At 37.0% G+C, this 13529-nt stretch overlaps 1 protein-coding gene across 2 annotated transcripts in view; it reads right to left on the bottom strand.

The window, feature by feature from the left end:
• LOC103988849 (calcium-transporting ATPase 3, endoplasmic reticulum-type) overlaps positions 1 to 13529 on the bottom strand; it is a 66153-nt gene that overhangs the window by 25951 nt on the left and 26673 nt on the right. For both annotated transcript variants that reach the window (XM_009407507.3, XM_018827764.2), the window contains exons 10-15: positions 10270 to 10355; positions 8185 to 8286; positions 5501 to 5554; positions 4744 to 4845; positions 4055 to 4113; positions 1128 to 1272 (exon numbers count right to left, since the gene is read on the bottom strand). In XM_009407507.3, the coding sequence (XP_009405782.1) occupies positions 1128 to 1272; positions 4055 to 4113; positions 4744 to 4845; positions 5501 to 5554; positions 8185 to 8286; positions 10270 to 10355 (548 nt within the window). The remainder of the gene's footprint in view (positions 1 to 1127; positions 1273 to 4054; positions 4114 to 4743; positions 4846 to 5500; positions 5555 to 8184; positions 8287 to 10269; positions 10356 to 13529) is intronic.

Below are 13529 nucleotides of genomic sequence, written 5' to 3'. Positions count from 1 at the left end.
TCTTCTGTATGCACAAGGAGAGGGTTGCTAGGTCCTAAGGACTGGATGGACCTTTAAGAATTATGCAGCTACTACTGCTATTTTGTTGTTGTTCCTCAGTTCTGTTGTCACGGCCATTATCTATGGTCAGCATCCAAAAAGAAAGAAGACAATGGAACTACCCGCCCCTCCTTGGATTTCACCTCACCCGCAAGATGAAGCATTGATATCACCAATTTAAAACATGAGATCGGTGGATAGCTTGGGCTCGTTAATGTTAGAAATAGGTTGTTTTGCTCGCACTTCTTCTCAATCATTATGCTCAAACTTGATTCTCATGGTGTGGTAACAGATAAAAGGTGGTTCCTATACCAAGAATGAAATCAACTCCATTAACATCGGTGCATTAAAAGTTGACTCAATTAATTTGTCATAGAAATTGGAGTTGATGCCAGTGGTGCAATTCATCAACCAACAATACTGGCATAAACTGCAATAGAGTTTATAAACCTGGAATTACTTTGTTATGTGAGGTCAACAACAAGTAAATTGCATTGACCCATTACCAACCAGTACAGTTACATGGTAGCCCTTCAAGTATGCAGTAAATTTCATGGTCGAAAGTATATGCCATTTTCACATCAAAACATATAGTGAAATGTTTGAATCCACGATTTCAGTAATGATGGATCATGTTGCCTGTTCATCTTTATTTTCATCTTACTAAGCTAGGACCATTAGATTGCTGGACTTGCATATGTGCCCAAGAGCCATCTTTTGTTGCATTTGAGGTAGATTCCAATGCACTTTTGCTGTTTGGTCAAACTCCTTTTTTGGACATCACGTTGTAGCATAACATCGATTTTTCTTTTCCAATCCAACGAACATAGTCTTCAACAATGTATTAGGTTCAATTAAAAAGGCTTGCTCTGATTATCTGACACCTTTCATCAAACATGAATTTGTACGACAGTATTAATCTATGCACAGCTGGAATTTACCTTAAAAGAAAGTCACTTATTCCTTTATTAAAAGAGGTGAAATTTTTCTAAAGGGCATTTGCAATGCAATGACCAAAGAACAAATTTGAAGATAAGAAGGTAATTACAAAAGGCAGCAAAGGCAACAAAACCATTTAGATGTATTACCTTTGAGACAGACATCATATTCGTAGTAAGAGTACCAGTTTTATCACTACAAATCACCGTGGTACAGCCTAAAGTTTCAACAGAAGGCAAGGACCTGACAATAGCATTTAGGCGGGCCATTCTTTTTGTCCCCAGAGCTAAGCACCTATATGGACACAATGCAGTCATATGATTAGAGGGGAAACATCCACAAAATGGCCAAGATGCATATGTGCCTATTTAATACGTAATAAGCCATTTGTTAACCACTTCTTTACAGAATTAGGTATTTTCCTTCCAAATTAATAGACAATCAGAAAGCAACATTTGGTGAAACAAAACATCACATTGACTTGATTTTTATAATATTTGTTGAACACATTTGATTATGCCAAAGAGGTCTAAATATAGGATATTTGCATAAGAATGTGGCCTTATGGGATTTTTTTAATATGAATCCACAAAAACTTCTTCATTTACACAATGAAGCCTCCACTCTTCATATTTACATATAAGCTTCTTATTTCGGTGAGATAAGTGAACAAATCTTAGAATAAGGAAAACCCCAAGTGACAAATATGAACCAAAAATTCTCATATTGCATTTACCTTCTTAACACTTATTTTGATTTTTTTTCCTACAGTTAGTACTCAATTTTTATCTCCTTGCAGTCCAATGGTCGCAAGAAAGGCTTGTAAAACTCCTCTCTTAACCCAATTTCTTCTTCTGTCTCATCTTATTGCTCCCACCCTTTTTCCATTTATATTATCCCATTCATTTTCCTTTTGCCTTCCATCTTACATTTTCCTCTCCCAATCCCCTCTATTTTTCATCTTCTCTTCTTAAGAGGCGCTAATTGGTTAGTTGCATCTATAACCCAACCCTATATAAAATGATTAACTAAAGTGAACAAGACTAATTTTGCCAAAACCATAAAGAACTTATACGAAGATAGAAGGATTAGAAGCATCAAAACCTTATCTAAATTTGTTTGCTAAACATGACTCTTTCTTATTCTCTGAAATCCATTTATTAGCTCAATCATGGTCTTTATTGTTTCAATAGTTTCTGAAAATATAAAGCTATAAAAAGATGACAGAACAAAAGTTTGAAATCCACAATTACATCCAACCTAAGATAGCATTGCCCACGTGACACATTCAATAAGGTGTTTCCAAGTTACTAACTGATGCTAACTTGCAAAGCAGATTAGATGATCAAGCTCTGCAGACCAGAATTATCAATTTATTGACTTAACAAGATCCAACCAAGATTATGACATTTTATTCTTAAGTAGAAAACAAAATCTATAGAACATTACTAATCTCTAAACAAATAAGACGAGCTAGTTAACAGTTCTGTGGATGTTCTAATAAAGCTCTAGCAGGTTGATCTGATCCCATGTAAGAAAGATTCAAAATATACTCCAGGTTACTTCTCCGGTGTTCTCAAAAAATTAAAAAAATACTAAAAAGAAATAGTTAGATGTTTTAACCACTGTGACAGGTAAACGCGGTTGATTGCATTGATTCAGTGATTTAAAAAGCGCTAGGCGCCAAAAGGCGCCAAGGTCCAAAAACGCCCGAGGCGCTAGGCGCTCGCCCATGCGCTTGCCCAAGCGAAGCGAGACGCTAAAATATAAAAATATATAATATAATTAATAAATATAATTATTTAAAATTTTAAATAAAAATATGCTATTAAAGAAAATCTAAGATACAAAATCACAATGTCACATTAACAAAAAGTTTCAAATTTCAAAACAATAAAATTTTACATCAAAATAAAAATTAACAACATTAAAATCAAAATAATATATTATTAATCTATTAACAGTATTGAAAATTAATCATTTCAAAATTCAAATAAACTTAATATTAAGAGTATACTGAATACTGAGCCTGACGGAGAAACGAGGAAGCAGCGACTAGCGGCAGCGGGAAAGGGAAAGGGAGCGGGAGGCGCAAGCAGCAGGAGGGCTCGCGGGAGGCGCGAGCAGCGGGAAGGCTCGCGGGAGTCGCGAGCAGCAGGAAGGCTCGCGGGAGGGCTCTCGGGAGGCGCGAGCAGCGGGAGGGCTCGCGGGAGTCGCGAGCAGCGGGAAGGCTCGCGGGAGGCGCGAGCAGCGACAGCGACGAGCAGCAGTAGCGGGAGCAGGAGCGACGAGCAGCGAGATCGGGAGCGGCAGCGGCAGCGGGTTAGGGTTGGGTAAGGGTTAGGGTTGGGTAAGGGTTATATCGGTTTAGTTGGTTCGATTGAACCAACTAACAACCGAACCAGGACCGAACCAGACCTAAAATCCTGGTTCGGTCACTTGGTTTACCCAGGCGCTCGCCCGAAGCGCCCAGCGCCTGGGCTCGGGCGAGCGCCCAGGCGGCACCTGTTTGAAGCGCGCCGCCTAGGACATTAGCGAGGCGCTCGGGCCTCGCCTCGCCTCGCCCGAGCGCCTAGGCGAGCGCCTCTTTCAATCACTGCATTGATTCTAGCAAAATAGACAATTTTCTAGGCAGTTCAGCAGAAGGATTTAAATATTAGTCTAGCCAAACCAATATATTCTCACTGATATTTACCGGTCCAACCGAGCACCAATAACAAAATGTATAGCTCGATAACAATAATATGCCATTCATTTTTTATTTTCTCTTATCAGGTGGTACAAGTCAGTTTACCACCTGATATATGAGTACTGTACCAGTCTGAAAGGTTACCAAAACCATTATCAAACATCAGACCTGTACTCAAATCCATAGATCAGGATGTGTTTTCAACAACTACAATTGCATATTAATCTCATGAAGTTTAACTGGTAATTATTTTAGCATGCATAAGTATCTTATTTCTTGAAAGATGATAACCTCATATGAGTTTAACATCAAGCACAAAATGTAACTGTATCCATTAAGAGATAAAGAAATCATGATGCAGATTTGAGTGCAAGCAAGAACACTTACGTAGTAACAACAGCTGGAAGCCCTTCTGGAATGGCTGCAACTGCAAGAGCAACTGCAATCTGCATGTAGGATATATTAGAGGGGATAATGGAGTACAATTACTGACATGTATTCATGTGTACATCCATAGAACACATCTAACACTATAATTATATACCATAAATGGGATGTGATTTAATCACAGTTAGTTTTTTCTGGTTCCATATATCCCATATATATTAATTGTGTGATACTTATCTCAAACAACATTAAAACATAAGTAAATAAAAATCATAATTCAAATCATTTTACCATATGGGCTTATATTTCCATTTTTCTCTCATTAAATCAGAATTTTGGACATAACTCCATGTGTGATTCACTAGTAAACATTGGCTCAAGAACAAATGTCAGCATAGACCTATCAGCACAAGTAAATATAGCTGAACTGAAGTTTTACAATGCAACTCATACAATTATATGAAGGTGGTCCAAGTTAAAAAGGCTTAATGTTTATACTTTATAGCATGTTAACTTGTAAAGAACTATCATTGTCTTCAAAGAAAATAAAGGCCTAAATGACACATCTAAAAGATAGTTTACCAGCTCTCGGCTCCAACCACTCAAATCAATTATCAAAACTTTCTCCATGCCAGAATAATAAATCCAGAGGTTTAGCTAGCACAAGTTTAATGGACATAAAAGAATACCTTGAAGTAGTGAATAGCGCCTCTCATAAATCCACCATGAGAAGGATCACGAAAATGGCCTATATTAACAACCCACACAAGGACACAAATTCCTGCAATAACCTGAAAACGGAGAGTATATAAGAGCTTTGAAACACCAAACTGAAAGTAAATCCATGACTAAGGCTCTCAACAGTGATCAACATAAAACAGTGTCTATTTGAGATTATCACACCTTAAAAATTATTAGTGTAAAAAACATTGACAAGGTCCAGATTCGATAAAAATAAGCATAGGAAGTTACCAAAGGAAAGCTCAGATGGCATAAAATTTCTGGCAAGTTCAGCTTACAGAAAAAAAATTCATCTTTCATGTATTGCACACTATAGTTAAAGCTTTCACAGTTATTAATTTCTATAATTGATGAATATGAGGCAGCAATACTACCATCAAACAAAATGAAAGTGTAAACTCTTTGGATGAGTAAAATGGAAGATACAGGCATGCACGGTCATACAACTATACAAAGATCAGCAAGGAAATTACACAAATACTCTTGATATTCAGGCATCTCATTTCATACAATTGTTCCCAATAATTCAGATAACTCATAGTTTTCAAATATAATTTGTCAATTTGCACAATTTTCATGACTCTGTTCATAGGCATGTTATCTTCCATCCCCTCATTTTACATATTAATACCTTCTTGAATAGAAATTCTGACAAATCAGAACTTATATTTTTCAAAAATTAAAAAATCAATAGTGCATAGTTACCTTGGCCAGAAATGTACCGAACTCATCAAGTTTCTTCTTTAAAGGTGTTGCTTCCTGAAAAACATTTCATCTTTATCACATGTCCAAAAAGCCTACTGCATGCATATATCTATAGCAAAATCAACAATCACTGGCATATGCTCAACAAATGGCCATTGAACAAGATTCCCATGATAATCCTTCAATAAAAACTAAGCATTTAGGTTTCTTTCAAACCAACAAGATTCATTTAATCCTATTAATAGGCGCACAAAGGCATTAGTCTACTGAGCAAACACATTAATTCTCCACCTATCAATTTCTGATTCCACTAAAATAAGAAAACAAGTTGATGATGGAAGATCACTCATACATCAGCAGTTACTAGAACCAAACTGGTCATCAACCATGCACGGCCTTGGTCCAATGGTCACTGGTCAGATTAGTAGGTCAATCTATCAGACTGCATGTTTATATATTAAATAATATTTTCTTTGGCTCTTTTTCCCTTGTCCTTTTTTTGCCGCCTTTCCTTTCCAATTATGTTCATTTTTTTCTCTTCTCTTTTCCTTGCCCTCTGCTTTCTTTTCTTAATCCTCTCCTCTTTTCCTTGCCCTCTGCTTTCTTTTCTTAATCCTCTCCTCTTCTCCTTCCTCTTGTTATTTCCTTTTCCTCTCCTTCCTCCCCTGCTCTTCTCCTTCAACTTCTTCCTCTCCTGTGCCTCCACTCCTTTCTCCCTTTGGCACAATCAGCAATATCAGCTATGATGGGGTGTTTCAACGGTTAAGATGGTATGAGGCAATAGCAGGGGTGACAAAGGTCAGACAACAGCTGAATTTTGAAGTTAGAGCCTGATTTTCAGGTCTTAATCTCTTTCTTAAATGGCTAACATGTACACAACCAAAAGACCCCCAATCATTCAATGTTATAAATTTGGAAAATTTTTGCTTGGTCTTTTCTCAGACTTTCAGAACCAGCTCAGTCTCATTTGGACCACCCAGTTTGTTTTGAACTTTTGATCAAACAGGCCTGGTCAATGTGGTTCACTCCATTTTTTATCTCTGACCCAAAAGCAAGACCAAACTATCCAGGGGTTTTCTAGTTTTTCCAATTGGACCGGTCAATCCAGTCTGCTTTGATAACTATGCATATCCTCCATGATTTATCTATCTTAATAAGTTCTGGTTCTCTTCAGTCAAACCTAACTGGATAAAAATACCAACGTGATGCTACAAAAAATGAAAAATGTTCAATGGGTTCCATTCACGGATAAGAGAATGAAGAGAGTGACAAAACTCTCGTAATATTGCAGTCTACTGCAAGTCTGCAATAAAAGCGAACTTGGAGTAATTTATCAAAAAATTTAACACAATATTTTCCATGGGTTACCCTCAACTGCATTGTCCGTGATCACTGTGTCAGTTTCAGTGTCATATCTATCTAACACCAAAAATACCATGATTTCATACCATTATCAGGATTTTTGGTGCAATGTCCACATTAACATGCAACGGTCTCAATTTCAGCATATAAGGTATACAGGTCAGCATATAAGGTATGAGGGTCAGATGATAAGGCTACATGTAGGTCTTCGTACCTCAAAGAGACCTGTATGGGTCTTGTTTGAGGTGTAATTTTGACTCCTAATAGATATATTCCCTTTCGCTTCCTATTCACTCCTATTTCACTCTTGAAGCTAGCCATAATGAAACCTCTTTCCCTTCCTCTATCTCTCTTTCCCTTCCCTCGCATCAGTCCTCTTCACAAACCTTCTCCCTCCCACTCAATCTCTTCCATACTCAAGAGATTGTTGAAGGAGAAGTCTAATTCTTAAGGAGAATGTTCAAGTCAACGATCCAGTGGCTAATCTCTTTAAAATTAGGTTACTCTGAATCCCTATTTCTTAGATTAATGACTCAATTGAGGGACTTGATTTAAGATTCATGTTTGATTTACACCTAATTTAAGGTTTGCTCCACAAAGATCAAGACCAAACCATGCCGATCTAGGTTTGATCTGCAAGGAACTAGGCTAAATAAAAACAAACTTGGATTTTATAGGATTTCATAGGGTTTCTGGGGTTTAAAATGGCTGAAACTATCATTGGACCCATGCCAGCATTCCATGTTTCAATACACCCGGCTTGCACCAGAACCAGACCAGTCCGACCGGGAACGTTCCGTTATCTGAAACATCAAGCCATGGTATAGGTTATTAATTAGCTCTGAAAATTGGTACCAACCTTGACAGTTGGTTAAAGTTAAACCAATATTGTACCAGTATATCAGATGGTATACGGCACAGTATATCAGATGGTATATGGCATGCACCAACCAGTATCAACAAATAAATAAATAACAAAAATTAAATACCAACCAGTACCGGTTTATATGATCTAATACCGGTTCTTGGTCGAACCGGTAATGTCCAACCAGTACATGAAACCTCAAACTTTAATAAATTTTCTCTATAATTATTTCCTTAGGGGCATTTGCACATTGTATTCGACTCATATGAAAGTGAGTCTTAGACAATAGCATATCATGCAAGAAGATCACTAAATGAACAACTAAAATACATGACTCAGATATGAACCAGTGCACAAGGCTTCCACCAATGTGGGTCTCAAGATGGCAAATAAATACAGCCTTACCTCTATAATAGAAAGGTTGCTACCATGACTATGAATATTAAAAAATACTTACATCTACAGTCCTTAGCATTGCATCACGTATGCTGCCCATTGCTGTGTTCGAGCCAACACCGACTACAATAGCTCTCGCTCTACCAGCCACCACAACAGTACCCTGCATATTATATGTAAGAATTGGTCATATATTTCCATATTTAGTGTAGAACAAGAAGCAGGAAAAAGGCTTAGATAGTGAATAGATATATGCGAATGCATATAAGAAACTAACAGCAAAATATATGATACTCATGTGACAAACAGTTGCAACAAAGTTTTAACAGTAAATACTGGAAAAGGATAGATATGAACAATATCAGGACCTGTTAAAAATGAAAGTGAACAGATACAATTCAGTTCCACAAAACTAAGAACTAAAACTGGATTCCAATGAGAAATCAAAACCTATACACTGACTATTTAAAAATTTAAGAATCGCAGGTTAAAAAACATTAGAGTTATAGCTGAAAAGTCAGTATAGCAAAGCAGAAAATGAATTGTAATACTGCTGTCGCGAGGTATACACAAGATTATAATATTTTATCAATAAATTCTATACTTGTACTTTTACATCTCTTGAAAAAATATGCTAAAGGTATACACAAGATTAATGTGTAAAGATTACAGTATACATATATATGGCACTGGCATACTACTATTACAAGGTACCTTGTAATTTGCTTACAAGCTATGGCATAAATGTTGATTGAATCTTGCAGGTAACTCACCACATGCCCATGTGATATTACTTAATTGATATCTTTAACAATATATTATGTTAAAGTTGCAGTTTATCCTTTAATGTCAAATGTTAAGGATATAAAAATAATTCTATTACTGATGCCAAAATATCTACAATCAAGGATTTAAATGTTCGTCATACCATGGCATATTGCCCGATACAGGCGGTATGTATCAATCCAACAAAGGACCGGTATGGGCAGTACATACGGTTTGTCAGTATGCCCCACCATACCATATGTCAGTATATCGGTATGGTTCGATACGTAATATACCAATAGCCGATCGGTACATTAGTACAGATCAGTAAGACGAACTATGGTTTCAACCAAGGTTCGCAATTTCGATCCGCACCGACATACCGAGCCTTGCTCGGTATGGTACGTATTGAAGCATACCGACAGTATGCCTAAAATAGCTAAAAGGTCGGTAATGGTCAAAATTTTGACCATTACAGCCCGATACAGCCCCGTATCGCCCGATACAAGGCCAAAAATTTGGTCCATGTGTCGAGAGGCTCTCGGACCGGTACATGTCGAAATTAAAAACCATGCTTTCAACAACCATTAGACAAGTATCATACCAGTATAAACGAATATATACTATTAATAAAAAAAGGCATACCTAGTACACGAGGCTTCCACCAATGCGGGGTTTAGGGAGGGTCAATATACGTAACCTTACCTTTAAATATTTAAAGAGATTGTTTCCGTGACTCTGAAAAAAATTATAAGTTACATACCAACCAGTAACCTATATAGTCTGAAACCAATCCAGTCAAACATGTAGATATCGATCAACATGATTTCTTATCTACAACAATAGGCGATAATGTCTCCTATGTGGGTTAACTATATGGATTTTTTTCCACCACTGAACTCTATTGACAATAACACTAGTCAGAGTGAGAGTATTCAAATCTCTTTTCATTGTTTCTAATCATACTTACAAACAATATAAGATTTATCTTAGGATGATTCTTTTGTTAATTCAGGCAGCCTCGTCAATCCATTGCAAGTGTAAGTGCCAACCTTACCATTACAAGTGAACAGGTTTCCAAGTCTTGAGCCCAAGTCAATATAGCAAAGGAGCAACCTTATAATGACACCAAAACTTGCCCATAGTGGCAACCTGGGATATTTTTTAGAATATGTAAAATAATGCAAAGTAGAGAAATACCATGTCTAAGAACATTGTAGCTGATAATTTCTCAACAATATATGTTTTGTCTCACAATAAAGTGTTTCAGTATTCTAACATATTATAGAGAGAATTTTTTATTGTACCTCATGGAAGCAAAAAGGAGTATAACAAAAGCTAAAACAAAGAGTAAGCACATATCTATCGAAAATAATCTTACTGAAAAGAGGATGTTTGTTTTGTCTTGATATACAGCATTTGTTGCAACAGTGGATTCAAGGTCTTTCGCCACGGAGCAGCTCTCACCTAATATTAAGACAAGACTCAGTATGACGTGTGCTATTATAGATACATGAAAATTTTAAGAAATTATACAGAAAACTCCATGAATTCCTTGCAAGCTGAGATCTGACAATGCATCTGCTCATAAGCACCAATATGTAAGTAACTTAGTACAGCCATAACGGCCAAACCAACTAACGAAACAGGGTACGGCCACAGTTATTTCATATAAGTACATCCAGCAGAAAGATTACCGCTTAGAACATATTTTATATCAACTAAGTTTAATATTACTTTGAATAAGGTATTGTTTTTGCAACAAGCCAATAACATCATCCAATACTCACTAGCTTACAGATAAAAGCATGGTACCAGACTAATGCTCCACACCTGCCATTATATGCATCTCTTTCCTAAAAGTGTAGGCCTTGTGTTGACTAAACCAACCACATTTTTAACATTAACTCTTGAAATCATGACTCAAGATAGTACTCATATCATCATCAGCCAAGAAAATGATATAATCATCGATGTTTTTAGAATAGGTCAGAGACAATACATTTCAGTCATCCATCATTTAAAAAACAAATTTAAGTTTATTAAAATGATAGCCTTCAAGAAAAATATATACATAAAGACATAATAAGCTGTATGGGGTAAAATGATATTGCACATGGATAATGTGAAAGTTGTTTGGTAATGCTGGATATGCAGTTCAATCGCATTTGCCATTTTAAAAGAAAGAAGAACCACATATAGCTGATAGACCATGTCATTTCAAACATTTTTTTATGCAACCACTGTTAGTTGCAGTGTGTTGGATCTGCAAGGGCTTATTGCTCTTTTGATTTACCTCAGAGCATGTATCGATGGGCTTTATGACGTCTAAAACAGAACTCAGAAATAGTTGTATCTAAACTGGGAGCAGTCCCATCCACTTCTGAAACTGCCATAAAAGTCAACCTCTCAATTTTTTTTTTTCTAATCACCTCAGATTGGAAGGATTGACTACGATCAGCCAATCCTTTACAATCTTGGCTAAGGCAAATGGTACAGCAGGAAATTCTCCTTGGCTAAGCAATAAAGAGTGCCACTGTTTCAGTTACACATAGCAAAGGAATAACATATGTTCCAGGGTAGGATCCAGAAAAAAAAAGCACGAGAGAAGAACAAAGAAGAAAAAAATAAAAAAGGACTATGATCAATTGATTAGTTTTTGTATATGTTCCAAACATGTTATATATGATAATGCATGTAATAAAAAAAATTACACAATAAAATAGTTTATAAATCCTCAAAAAGTAATACAAAAAATATAGAAATACAAAAAAAACTATCATATATAGAATTATAAAAAGTAATATAATATATAATATTGTAAATAATAAATGACATGGAAAACATAAGTGTGAATAAAATTTTCAATAGGAATTAAAGATTTTGGAGAATGTGGAGTAAAAGATAACTGGTATTGTATATCCAAAAATGAATAAGATGACAAATAAAAATATGTAATGATTAGTAAAAAACAAAATGAGCAGTAAAATTCGTAATTAATAGGTTATATGAAAGTAAAAAATCATGCTAATATTTAGCTGTTTTATGAATTTAAAAAAAGCATATTGATCAATAAAATAATCAGTGATTTAAAAAGCGCTAGGCGCCAAAAGGCGCCAAGGTCTAAAAACGCCCGAGGCGCTAGGCGCTCGCCCGAGCGAAGCGAGGCGCTAAAATATAAAAATATATAATATAATTAATAAATATAATTATTTAAAATTCTAAATAAAAATATGCTATTAAATTAAGAAAATCTATTAACAGTATTGAAAATTAATCATTTCAAATAAACTTAATATTAACAGTATATTGTATACTGAGCCTGCTGACTGAGAAACAAGGAAGCAGCGGCGAGCGGCGAGCAACGGCAGCGGCAGCAGCGACGGCAGCGGGAAAAGGAGTGGGAGTGGCGAGCAGCAGGAGGCGCGAGCGGCGACAACGACAACGTTTGCGAGCAGCGACAGCGGCGAGCAGCGGCAGCGGGAGCAGGAGCGGCGAGCAGCGGCAGCGGGAGCAGGAGCGACGAGCAGCGGGAGGCGCGAGCGGCGACAGAGGCAGCGTTTGCGAGCAGCGACAGCGGCGAGTGGCGACAACGGCAGCGTTTGCGAGCAACGACAGCGGCGAGCAGCAAGATCGGGATCGCGAGTGGCAGCGGCAGTGGGTTAGGGTTGGGTAAGGGTTATATCGATTTAGTTGGTTCGATTGAACCAACTAACCAACCGAACCAGGACCGAACCAGACCTAAAATCCTGGTTCGGTCGCCTTGGTTTACCTAGGCGCTCTCCCGAAGCGCCCAGCGCCTGGGCTCGGGCGAGCGCCCAGGCGGCGCCTGTTTGAAGCGCGCCGCCTGGGAGATTAGCGAGGGGCTCGAGCCTCGCCTCGCCTCGCCCGAGCGCCTAGGCGAGCGCCAGAGCACCTTTTTCAATCACTGCAAATAATACCAATCTGAACTAAAAGCTTTTGTTTTCGATCCCAATCGTCTCATCTCTAACTAATTGCTATCCCAATGCCAATCTTGATATCCCAGTTTTAGTGGGGGAAAAAATTGTGGGAGCATATTATGTACCACATGAACAGGAAAATTTAGAAAGAACCAATGGTTCTCTTCTTTTGTAATGCTGGTGAGATAAGGCTCATCACCTAACCCTCTAGCAATGTTTTTAAAATAAATAATTTCTTTGTTTTTCTTGTTCTAAAAAAAACATATTATATAAGTTCACATAATACCTTTTTTAAAAAAAGGTAACTAGTTTTCCACTTGGTAAAATGAATGCTGATGTGAAAAGGACATTATATTTACTATTTACATTTAATATGTGTTGATGGAATAATTTGAATACAAAAGAATGTGTGCTTAACCTGGTATAAGCAACTTATATGATCCTTGCAAACATAGAATAAAATGGGAAAATAATACAGTAACGAATAACATATATCTTTTGCATATTCTTTAGATACTACTAGGTCATATATAACTGAAGAATAGGTCTCAGATAGAATAACTAAAGAAAGTTGGTCATGGACTAAAGGTAAGATCTTTACATATAAGAAAAAAATGTGCCCATGATCATGACATATACCAGGTGTTGTCTACATGTGGTGTAACCAAGGTTTTAAATTTCGAATTGTACCACCCGTACT

This window comes from Musa acuminata, chromosome BXJ3-6 (genome assembly GCF_036884655.1).
Source record: "Musa acuminata AAA Group cultivar baxijiao chromosome BXJ3-6, Cavendish_Baxijiao_AAA, whole genome shotgun sequence".
NCBI classification, from domain to species: domain Eukaryota; kingdom Viridiplantae; phylum Streptophyta; class Magnoliopsida; order Zingiberales; family Musaceae; genus Musa; species Musa acuminata.
This window is presented reverse-complemented; position numbering and strand designations above follow the sequence as displayed.